The sequence below is a fragment of the Ptychodera flava genome, chromosome 19, assembly GCF_041260155.1.
Source record: "Ptychodera flava strain L36383 chromosome 19, AS_Pfla_20210202, whole genome shotgun sequence".
NCBI lineage: Eukaryota > Metazoa > Hemichordata > Enteropneusta > Ptychoderidae > Ptychodera > Ptychodera flava.
Window position 1 is genome coordinate 33,600,362 of NC_091946.1, and position 12,325 is coordinate 33,612,686.

General features: G+C 38.6%; 2 protein-coding genes across 2 annotated transcripts; one reads left to right on the forward strand and one right to left on the reverse strand.

The window, feature by feature from the left end:
• The first annotated feature begins 448 nt into the window (after positions 1–448).
• LOC139118168 (collectin-12-like) lies at positions 449–4,201 on the forward strand. Its single transcript, XM_070681462.1, has 5 exons — positions 449–488; positions 1,169–1,257; positions 1,949–2,125; positions 2,428–2,513; positions 4,088–4,201. The coding sequence occupies exons 2-5, from the start codon at positions 1,200–1,202 to the stop codon at positions 4,199–4,201; spliced, it is 435 nt and encodes a 144-aa protein (XP_070537563.1). The 5' UTR covers positions 449–488; positions 1,169–1,199.
• Positions 4,202–8,744: 4,543 nt separating this feature from the next.
• On the reverse strand, positions 8,745–10,142 carry LOC139118169 (piggyBac transposable element-derived protein 4-like). Its single transcript, XM_070681463.1, has one exon. It carries the CDS (start codon positions 10,140–10,142, stop codon positions 8,745–8,747), a length of 1,398 nt encoding a protein of 465 aa, XP_070537564.1.
• Positions 10,143–12,325: the final 2,183 nt, after the last annotated feature.

The window sequence follows — 12,325 nt, forward strand, 5'->3', positions numbered from 1 at the left end:
GTTTCAAGTTTCCTGTAACGAAATATTCTTGCGTAACTTGTAGACATTAAAAGTAGACGTTAACGAAAAAAAGGTAAAGTTTTATCTCCATTATCATTATCAAAAGAAACTTGTAAGCTTATAGTCCGTTACAACTTGCCTACAGTTTATTAACTTATGCGTTAAATATAGCCCATCCGAACGGTAAATTTGGAAACATTATTAAGATACTGATTTTAATGAAATACAGACAACATGCCCCCAAAAGACAAAATTTGTTAATTCATAACCCGATCATGAGTGGACTTGTTTGCTATCCAAGCTGTCAAAATTCTACAATGCCACCCATCCACGCAGGAAGTAAAATATTTATTCAAATACCCTTCAAAATAAATAATAGTATCAATTTTTAGATATCGTAATTCCCGATAAAATCGCGTATTGTCGAATATCAGTCACTTAATCAAGAGGAGTTAACATTGGTCAACTGGTTTGTCTACATGCTTGAGGTAAGCATCGATGGCTCGTATACGATGGTTGACTTTTCTTTCAACTTCAAAGGTATAAGGGCAGATAAGATTTTTTTCTGAAAAAAGCGCGTTACAATCTACTTCGAATCTTTGTGTTTGCTCCTGTTAACTGGAAGAAGTATGTATAGGCAAAGAAAAATGGATGAGTGTCTTCAAAGTACACATTTATGCCCTTTTGTCAGCTCCGCACATCGGGAAAACAGAGATAAGTATCGGAGAGAGACATTTTAACATTACCAGAAACGGTGACGCGGGGAATGGTCAGATTGTAAACTTAATCAATATTAAAATTGTTCTCATATGGCGAAGGCTTACTTACACACTAACAAAGTTGACAACATGCATTCGCTCCGTGATTGTAAACTCCGTGTTTGCGTCCAGTAAATGCTTGTAACAGTTCACTTTAATTGGAGCGTTAATGATAGGGCAAGGGCGCTGGAGTCCTGCGAAGGAGAAACAATAAAATTGTATCTCCATTACCGTTATCAAACACTTTGTTTCAGAGTCACTGATGTTTCGCTGGTTGGGGTGCTGGGTTTTTCAGTTTTAGAGCAAATTAGCCATGTATGAATAGTTTTAAATCCAACATGGAAAAATGTTACAAAAGCGACAATGTCACTTTAAATAACCAATCTATTCTGGGTTTCTCTTTCTTTTAGGTCGGGCCATTGTCATAGTGAAAATTTCAAAATGACGAAGATAGCTTTTATTATCACTTGTATGTTATTCAGTACCACACTAGTGGCAAGTAAGTGAGCCCAGTTCAAGTCCCTGTCATGACTTAGGGTCCATTGGTTTGTACACAAGAGACTTTCGTCCTGCCATCGAACGGTAATCTTACGTTGCCCAACATTTTGCTTCTAGTATAGATTGAATAGATTTCGTTTTAAAATTGCAAGTTATGCAGTATCTTCATGCATATAATGTTCGTTCGCGGCTTTTCAGTTTATCTCAAATTTATTGTACCATTAAACCACTCTCTAACCAAAGGGATTGAAAGCCATATTTCATAGTTATGCGATTTATAGAACAAAATGCGACACAGACAGGTGCTTAAATAAACACACATACATACATACATACATACATACATACATACATACATACATTCATACATACATACATACATACATACATACATACATACATACATACATACATACATACATACATACATACATACATACATACATACATACATACATACATACATACATACATACATACATACATACATACATACTCTTACATACACAGACGGACAGACAGACAGAGATTCACTTCAAATGTTTGTCCGTCTTGAGAATACGCAATAAAGAGGTGCCATCGGATTCCTGTCTTCGGAAACCGCTATGCTTCATATGAACAATCTCTCCGGCACCATCCAAGGGCGAAAGGAAAAGGTGTCTTTACACATTTCATAATTCCTACACCTGTAGCTTGCCACTCTAAGGGATCTCGAGGATGCCCGTCTGGATGGATAACTTTTCGGCAGAGTTGCTACTACATATATGATTATCACCTTTACACGTTTGAAGAAGCAGAAACAGTGTGTGAAGCAACGGACAGTACTCTGGTCATTATCAATGACGCTGAAGAAAATTTGTTCTTGAAAGGTAAGGCAGACATGAAAACAGCAAATTTAGTTAAATGCAGTATCAGAACGATATAGGAGCAGAAACAGAGGGATGAGAGACATGGACCTAATATGCTGGGCATTTCGAAAAAGGAGGAAGAAGGCAAAAACGATATAGAAGAAGAACTAACGATGTTTAAAGGGGCAATCCTCAATGCCTGGTTCTTGCATCAGTGCTCGCTGACATTGACTGTTTATGTGATTTAGTCATTTGTTCTCCTTTAAAAGTTGTGCACAGTTAGTCAATTTTCTAAGAGATCATTTTTTATTTTTTTAACTTAGCGTTCACCCGTAACCAGCGCCACATTTGGATTGGAATAACTGACATTGAAGATGAAGGTGTTTGGGTATGGTTGGATGGATCCCCGGTAAGTTTTGTGCGCCCACAGCAATTTTAGAAAATTTAGGCAAAACAAAAACTTGATTTTAAGAAGTTATTGTAGAGATGACATGGTTTGGAAATTAATATAATTTATTATGTCCCAGTGCTCATTTATTGTCGAGAGCATCTTGGACGATTTTACTAATGTACTCTACAAATTTACGCCATAAAAGATGGCTCACCACCTTTGTACCTTACATATTGTGAATGACACGTGTTAAATTCATTTCGTCGTCTTCTCGATAAGAATTGATGTTGAAATAAAATACAATCTATTATTCCCCTTTGCTTAGAAGAAATGTAACTTCTTTAACATGTTTATATAATTATATCGCCAAAATGAGATGAAAACAGACCATTTGCTGAACACTTCGAATCGGATGGGACAAAGCATTAACAAAACACGAAATTGATGTATTTCCATCATCGATTTTACAATTTTGCTGCACTTTATCTGACGTTCAATGATACAGGGTTGTTGATTTGATTTATGGCTTTATGACAGTCCTCCTCCTCGTGATACCTTCCTTTTTTCCTTTTTTACAACGTATGCGAACAAAGAATATTTTCGAAGTATCTCTGTACGTGTAATTTCCAGACGTCCAACAAAACTACCTATCAGTATGGCCAAATGCATTAGTTATTATTACGCCATGAGTTCCACGTCATCAGTCCATGTAGACCACGTATTTTGTTGTTGTTCATGAAATGCAGTATGACGAGCTGCTTGCAGACAATCTGGGATTTTGTCTGATTTATTGATGTACCAGACATTACAGAAAGGTGAATTTAATTTGTGTCAACCTCACACTTGACTTTTCATATAGGTGGCTAATTCTCCATAAACTCTATCGAGTCGGCTAATAAACACCCGCCAATTGACCAATCAATAGACACCATCGTATATTCAGTTGACAACGTCAACACCCGGCAAACCGGTGAGAGGGTTTCAATAGGAAATTAGCCTTTTATAAAAATTGCTTATGCTTGATATTGACTGTATAATTTGAATTAGCTTCTGGTGTCAACAAATTAATCAATTATCAGGTGTTTGTAACGGAGTTCAGGAGTTTAACTTTTTGCGCTTAAATGCCCAGTACAGGCGTAACGCTGTCAAATAAGTGTTCAGGTAATTGTGCTATAAAGTGCTTAACTACTTCAAAGTCGACTATGTATTTTCTGGAAGAGGGAAAGACTTAACTTTAAAGTTCATGACTTATCTAGAGTTTATTTGAAGGGACTTGATTCATTCTTTATAAGATTTGCAAAGTTAAAGTAATTAATTTACTTTAACTAATGTTGATAAAAGTTTCCTACCATAGAATTTCGTAATTGAATGGGAGAGATAAGACACAAGGAGTACCTTTCCCTTATTATATGTCGATGCCATTTATCTCATCGTGAGAAATTTCGTCTCAATCCGACCAGTTTTTATGGCCGTTTACACACAACGTAAAATGAGCAATGTGCAGATTTGTCGTCTTTTTCTCTTCACCTCTAGAAAGCTGCTTACAATTAAATGAGTTAATCCTTTTTCCCCGATTTTCTGTCGCCATGCAGTTGACGTACAGCAACTGGATGAACGGTCAGCCTGACAACTATGGTAAAAGGGAACATTGTGGACATCTTTATTCGAATCAACACGGACGGTGGAACGACTATCCATGTTCTTAGTGAATTGTAACTTCTTTGAAGTCCTTTTCAAGAAACAAAACACGAAAGTTTAATCAACAGTCAACAATAATTTATTCTTTAATATTTGCTTGAGACGGTTGGCGATCACGATTGTAAACCGTTCTGACTGGTTCCCAATGTTTACAACAAAATAGTTCATCACGTCCCTTCTATTTGTGTCACATTCTCTTCTCCAGGATTTTTTGGTCATTAGTGATTTACTTTGACGTGAGTCTACTCGAACGCTCTGACAACACCCATGAACGTATTTCAGTTTGCCAGGCGAAGTCCGCAACGCAGTGAAATACATGAATTCCTTCAATGTCTTAGCGATCAGATTATATCATTTTTATAAGATTAGAAAAGTCGGTGCATTCGAGTTCCAACTTCATAAAACTCCCGAATCTTTCAAAAAGTATTTTGCATCAAGATGAAGTCCTCATTTAGTCAGATTGTTTCTTAACCGTCAACCGTTTCTTTGTACACTTTACCCTGCAACGTTCGTTTTAAAAATGTCACTCCCCTAACAAACAATCGAATAACCACTGTAGAGTCTCACTTAGCTTATTATAGAGACAATCATATTGCAATGCTAGCTGAAGGTTGCGACCTTTATGTGCTGTAAATCCGCCTTTTTAACTATGATTGGAGATTTTAGAAACCATGTAATCAACATATTGCTCAGAAAATGCCTTGGGCAAGCCCTGGTCCTAAAATACAATGGGCAAATCTTATTGATTATTGTGAATATAAAAAAATCATCTGATACGGACTATACCAGTGATGAGTTGAGTAGTCCACTTCTTGTGTCAGTCACTCGTGACAAAATCTCGTAAAAAATTGCAATCACACCAATCCATAATCCGATAACTCTAGGTCAAAATTCGTAATACAGTAGTTATAAACACAATAAGCTTACAGCACAGAACAGACAGTAAATCACCAGTACACACAACAAAGTCAAATTCGTGAAAGAAAGATATATGGACCTCTGGCCAAAAGACCAAGAAGTGATATCAGGCGTTTCGAAAAGAGTAAGCGCATCCTGCCCCACATGTGGCACCCGCCTTATATCAAATAGGTAGTGATCGCCAACTAAGGCTAAATGTCACTGATGCCATCAGTGATCATTTGTCGAAGAGAGATATTGACAATATTATAGAAATAACGGGCGACGCGCTGACCATTAACGTTTATTTGTGGGCAAGGGCGAGAGGAAAGCCAAAAATTAACGGGCGAGGCTTGCCGAGCCCGTTAATTTGGCTTTCCTCGAGCCCGCGCCCACAAATAAACGTTAATGGTCAGAGCAGAGTCTGTTATTTCCATTATATTATCAGCGAACGCAAGAAAACCGTCAAAATGTCTGAAAATTTCAGGAGCGAACGACAACTGAGCCCCAGAAACTGAGCAATACGCGACGCACTGTCACGCGCGCTGTAAAAATTGGCAAATCCGGAGATGTTTTCAGAAAAAAAGTATCTCAACTTGACCTACAAGTGCTCTATTTTATTTTGTGATTGATTATGATTTACGTTTGAGCTGTAAACTTACGATACTTTGAGTTGTTAATCTTATTATCCATATTCACGGGCATGTAAACAAACCATTACTGTGTATTTGTGGTCAGTCACGTGGTTCAGCTCGACCAATCAAAATGCGACGGGCAGGGCATGGTAATATAATGACAAGTATTTATCTACCAGCTTGCGATACCTGCCAAATTTCAAAGTTTCACATTTACTGAACGTTTTTGCATTGCAAAACAAACAACAGATTAGATAGCCTTCAATGACAGTGCAATATAATATACCCCAAAAGCCTGTAACGAACAAACCAAACTATTGTCACCTGGCACAAGCCCACTAATTCACTTCCGGGTTCGTTACCCGATAGTTCGGAAGGAAAATAGCTGAAATAGTGCAGACCTTGACGTTTTGATATCTGCATGGATGCTTGTTTAGTTTGAACTTTAACGTCAAGAATTTTTGTAAAGATATTTTTCTGCCTGAATCAAAATGCAGACTGTTGTGAATAATGGCTGAAGCATTTGTTGGTAATATGAGGAGTTCTAGGGCTAATAGAAATCATAACAATAAGCCTGAATTTTGTCAAAAAACACCACTGAGGGCGCTATTTTCATCGCTATCTCAAAATTTCCGTTGACTTGCCCACACGAAAAATTAATCGGTAGTCAAGCTGACATTGACCTAACACCTGTTAAGAGGATTCGTGCCGCTGAATGTTTTAAAATAGGAAAATCGAGCTCAACGCTACTGTGGTGGCCCGTGGGATATTAATTAGTGGTCTTGTGCCACCTACTCCGGAAAGTTAATATTTCAACGTTCTGTGACACAGTTATGTGAATTTTATAGCCAAATATTCCGATCGCCTAATCTACTGATATAGTCTGAAAAGGACTATGTAATGTAAGTCATGTCCCTCTGCTTTTTTATAGAATTTGGTGCTTGGATGACGTTGGAAATGACGAATCTAGCAGAAGAAACAGATCGAAAAAATTGCAAATAAAAAATTAAGAGAATTATATAGTGATCTGAGGAACACAAGTCAGGCCATGCGTAAGGAGCACTGATAACTCCAATTCATCTTTTGCCGATTACTTTGAATGGCAGTTTATCGTCTCAGTGCTAGCAATGTTCGTTGGCTTACAGTTGAATAAATCTCGCAAAATTAAAGAGCACAGGCGATCGAGATTGAGTATATGCTTTGCAACACAATCGTACGTATGGACTACTTCCATAGATACCTTCTGTTTGTCTGTCTGTAACTGTCTGTCTGTCTGTCTGTCTGTACGTACGTACGTATGGATGAATTGGATGGATGGATGGATGGATGGACGATGCATGCATGATGCATGCATTATGCATGCATGCATGTATGTATGTATCTGTGTATGTATATATCTATGTATCTACGTATCTATCTATCAATCTCTCTATATGTCTGTCCTTTTGTCTGTCTGTGTCAAACTCACGATGAGGATGACGCATATGCTGTTGATGTATTTTGTCCGTGTAAAACTGAACATCAGATAGCTATCTTGTAGTGCCTCGACACGTAATGCTGATACAGGCAAGACTGGAAAATTATCATGTTTATAAGTCTTTTTGTAAGTCTTTGAAGTTACGCTCTCCTGCCTGCTATACATTGCGCAGCAAATACAGTGCTTTTCTAAAACTTAAAATATTGATTTTGCAATATATCTAATGAAGCGTGTTTAAAAATAATTAAGTGTAGAGCTATGTTTTTGCGAAGGATTTAAAAATAGACAACTCATTGCTAATAGACTAACACACTTTATGTTCTCGCTGCTGTTACATATCATTTTACGACATAGCAAGCATTGTAGATATAGAAAAAAAAGACACTCACATGTCATAAGATAATTAACGTACAATGCAGACAAAAAGTCTTTCCCCAGCTTTTTTAACGTTTCACATACCCCGTACGTTTATTTAGTTGAAGTCTGTTTGTTCACATACATGGGTGAGTGTATACTTTTGAAAAAAATTTCTTGGCTAAACTACAGCTTTGGAAACAAGGGAGGTCAATGTTTCAAGCCATGACGGGCTTTTTAGAATCACTTGTAAACTTTAAAAAGTTCATTTTTGTGAACTCATTTTCTAACTGTCAGCATTATATTTTCGTCGGACTTATGAAAGCAGTGGTCTAGGCTTGGATTTCATACCCATGGATTTTAAAGAAACAGAAAGAAAACTATAGGACCTGAATGATCGAATTTAACGTTCGTTACAACAACATATGGTATAAAGGTGTTTGCATTATAATTGGTCAGCATCGATCCGGAACATTGTCTTTAGCACTAAAACCACCTCTAGTTTCACAAGGGCCTTCCAGGGATACAGGTGTATTTGAAAGGTCTGGTGAAATGGTCCCGTTCGTGTGACTGAATATCTTCCAGGGGGTCAATACTATTACACTCGCAACAGAATTGCAACCTAAAAGTACGCGCAAGTGTTAATTTTTTTGATATTTCTATGCACGGCTTTCATGGGGTCATTTTGCGACACTCAGGTCACGCCCACAGCGGGGATCATGGTTGGCCATCTGTGACGTCACAGGTGTGTTCATTTACATCGATTAGCGGTCCAACGCCGCCTTATCTCTGCCCGGTATCCGCTAACAAAACAGCCGCAGTCAGTGTTCGCGCTGCCCATTCGCCACGTTAGCCAATGCGAATCGAAATCCGAAGTGTCGAAAAAAAATCGATCATAATTCGCCACAGTGGCGAAACTGATTTTTGTTTAAAAAATATGGTAAAATAAAGAAAAAACGTGGGTTTTTTAGTCTTATGTTTAATCTGCGCTTTTCTCTCGGCGATTCGCAAAAACTGTGTCTACTTCCGTATTATTGCGTTCTTTCCGTCGTACGTATTTGCAATCGAGCCAAGTCTCGCGAGAGATTTGACGTCATTTAGTCTAGTGTACAGCATGCATAAATGGCTCTCGCGAGAATTGAACCTTAGACACACGCAATCGAGCCCTCGTGATAAATTTGACGTCATTTAGTCTAGTGTACAGCGGGCATAGGAACGCTCCTTGTAGAACTCTTCACGGGTAAATATGTGCTGATCAGTTGTGTTTTGCTTGTAGATGATGTACGCATTCAGCATCATTCTGTGAAGAACGTTAAATACCATCTTCTTCCAGTATTTCATGGATTTGCGTTCATCATTGTAAGCAAAGAGCATCATGTCACTGATGTCTACACCACACATGTACTTGTTGTATGTTGTAACGATGACAGGTTTAGGAGGGTTGTTATGACCTGGGTCATTCTGAGCTGGCTCATGAGTTGACAACATCAGTACTGGTTTGGGTTTTGACAGCTTTTCACGGTAGGCAGCACATAAGACCTCACCCTGTCTGGCATACACTGTTTCACCAACCTGGGGACGGGCATTTCTTATCATCGCAGGAATGAATCTTCTATTATGGTGAAGCGTTCCAGTCAGATAGGTTTCCATGTCAAGCAGGTCTCGTGCGAGTGGAACACTAGTATAGAAGTTGTCGACCACTACATGATGAGATTTCCTCAATAACCGAGCTTCTCTGAGTAAATCAATGACAAAATCATAGCCTAATCCATTTTCTCCACCTCGGTCTCGTCTGGCACCACCATATGCATGGAGTTGTAAATTATACCCAGTTGACGCCTCACATACTACCCATAATTTCATGCCAAACCTGTGATGATGTTTGTTTGGCATAAACTGGATAAGGTCACATCGATTTCTACTACCAACCATGCTTTCATCAATACTCAACATTTCCCTTGGTTTGTAGTGTTGTTTGAACTTTCTGTTACAGTGGTCAATCAAGTTCTGGAATTTATTTCGTGGATCGTGTCCAACTTCACCTCTGCCAGGAATTGCACGATTGTCAACTATGTGGAAAAACTTCAGCAAAAGTTGGAATCTGTTTCTTGAAAAAATCTTCCGAAACCAAGGTGTTGATTGAGAGCGGTACTTTACCTCCCAGTAGTCGGCAATTCGATTTTTCTGAATCAGACCCATGTCTAAAATTACTGCAACAAATGCTTTGATTTCACTAACCGTCGTACCACCAGTACGTAACCATCGCCAGACTCTCGATGCGTGGCCCAAGGCTCTCTGATTCCGCTCGATAAAACTGGCGGCATAACGATTGGTTTCGATTACAAATGATCTGACAAGTTCAATCGTAAAGAATAGCTGAAAGTAGGCAAGAGGGCTGGCATCTCTCGGTGGTGGACGAACGGGGCCCGTAACTTCTTGGAAAATTACATGGTCACGAGCTGGCTCAGGCGGGAACACACGAAACCATGGATTGGGAGGCCTTCGATCAAATTCCTCACCTTCTAAATCAGTATCGCTGGGTGCCTGTAAATCTAAGGCGTCACTGGCATCGCTTTCCGAAGACATTTCATATCGGTGAAAAAAGAAACACTGCATCGGCGAAGCAGACTGCAAAATGTCAACAAACCGTCCGCCATGTTCTCTGAGTGACGTCGGTATCAACCTGTGACCCCTATGACCTCTCAAGTAAATTACATATCTGCGCACGTTCCAAGCCCCAAAAAATCACAAGAACGTAAATTTAGATGAACTTTGCGTTCATGAAGGGAATTTCGCCGTTTTAGACGAGGAAATCGGACATTTTCACAAAACTGTACTTCATTACAAGGACGTTGCAAAGGTCGGCCGATCGATCGGCCCGTGGCAATTTGCATAACAACAGGTGGGCCGATCGATCGGCCCGGGGGCACTCAAAGTGTTAAAGTATATAAGCAATAAATCACACCCAGCGACGGTATACCACGAGATTTTGACGAGTTCGCGACATATATAAGGGACTGGTCAGTTTCTTCGGCCTGGGGGGGGCCGGTTGATTATTTTTTGCCGACGTAAAAAAGTGGCTGACCCCCCCTATTCCAAATTTTGAAAACAGGGTGACCCCCCCTATTCCAAATTTCGAAAAAAGGGTGACCCCCCCCCCCCGGCGCGCGACATAGGTAAAAGAAAAGGTGGACATAAATTATATATATTATAATATATATATATATATATATATATATATATATATATAATATATATATATATATATATATATATATATATATATATATATATATATATATATATATATTATATTTTACATTTTCGATTTATATTTTAAATAGTCATTCTATGTTTTAATGAAATTGTTGACATGTCAGTTGTAAGATAGGAATTTCAAAGTGTCAATCTTAAAGTTTGAATACAGTACATTTTGAATGAGCTGTATTTTGAATGAGCTGTGAATGTATTTCACACTTTCTATGCTTAACCAGGTGTCCTGAACTGTTGTACTGAAATGGATGTCAATCATTAATATCAAAGAGGAAAAAGCAGTGAATTAAAAATTTTGATGGGTGTTAAGACTTGCCAACCATCCTATTAAATCTCCTGAGGAGCCATAGAGAGCTTTTTTAGCCAAATCTGATGTATACAGTGTCTGAGAGGACCTTTTCTGGTAACATTGAAACCATAAAAGCACAGCTAATAATGACAAAAACTGCCTTCTTTAACTGTTATTTTGTTCACAACATTTTTCTATCTCTAAAATAAGTCATTGTATCAAATATATATTGTATTTGTGCATGTTGCTTTCTCATACTGAATTCTCATAGAGAGAACAGAAAAGTATCAGGAATTTGTCATCCTTTTCATATGAAATGCAGATTTCATAATGGTACACTTTCACTGAGCAAACATCAAGATATCTCTGATTTATTAAAGTATGGCGCCCGAAGGGCGCGCCGAAAATATGAAACATCCTGATATCTCTGATATATATGCCTTGTATATTAAAGTCATGCACCTGAAGGGCATGCTGAAAATGTCTGATATATTAAAGTAATGACTTGAAGAGCACGCTGAAAAATATTGAACATACAGACATCTCTGATGTATGTATGCTTGATATGTTAAAGTTGGGCGTGCTGAAAAATATGACTGATTATTAAAGTTACGCGCCCGAAGGGCGCGCCGAAAAATACAACTGAATGATGAAATTTGTGGCTGACACTAGCATTTTAGGCAATGATGAGCCTGTGTCAAAATTCAAAAACACACTGACCCCCCTATTGGGCATTTCAAAAACATGGTGACCCCCCCTATCACCAAAGTCAAAAACAGGGTGACCCCCCCCCATGAATCCACCGCCCCCCCCCCAGGCTGAAGAAACTGACCAGTCCCTAAGCACGAGCGATAGTGAGTGCATATAGGAAGTGAACTGGTCAAAACCAAGGGGTAAACCGTACCGTCGCTGTTTTTGATTTATCGCGATTATATCATATCAGTATATTGAAATTTACTCATGGAATGTCAAAAATAAGGGTTTTTGATCAAGCCGAGTGCTCGCCCGTGTGCCGGCCTTGGTATATCACGAATATACCACGGTTTTTTTCACATCTCGATCAATCAGATCGCTGCATCTGAATTATCAATATACTGGTATGATATAATAATAGATACCGTATCAGGCAAACTGATCTCGCCTTGTTGACTGTTGGTACTGCTTCTTTAAAGTGTATTCACCAAACTAACTGGATACGTAGCTGAAA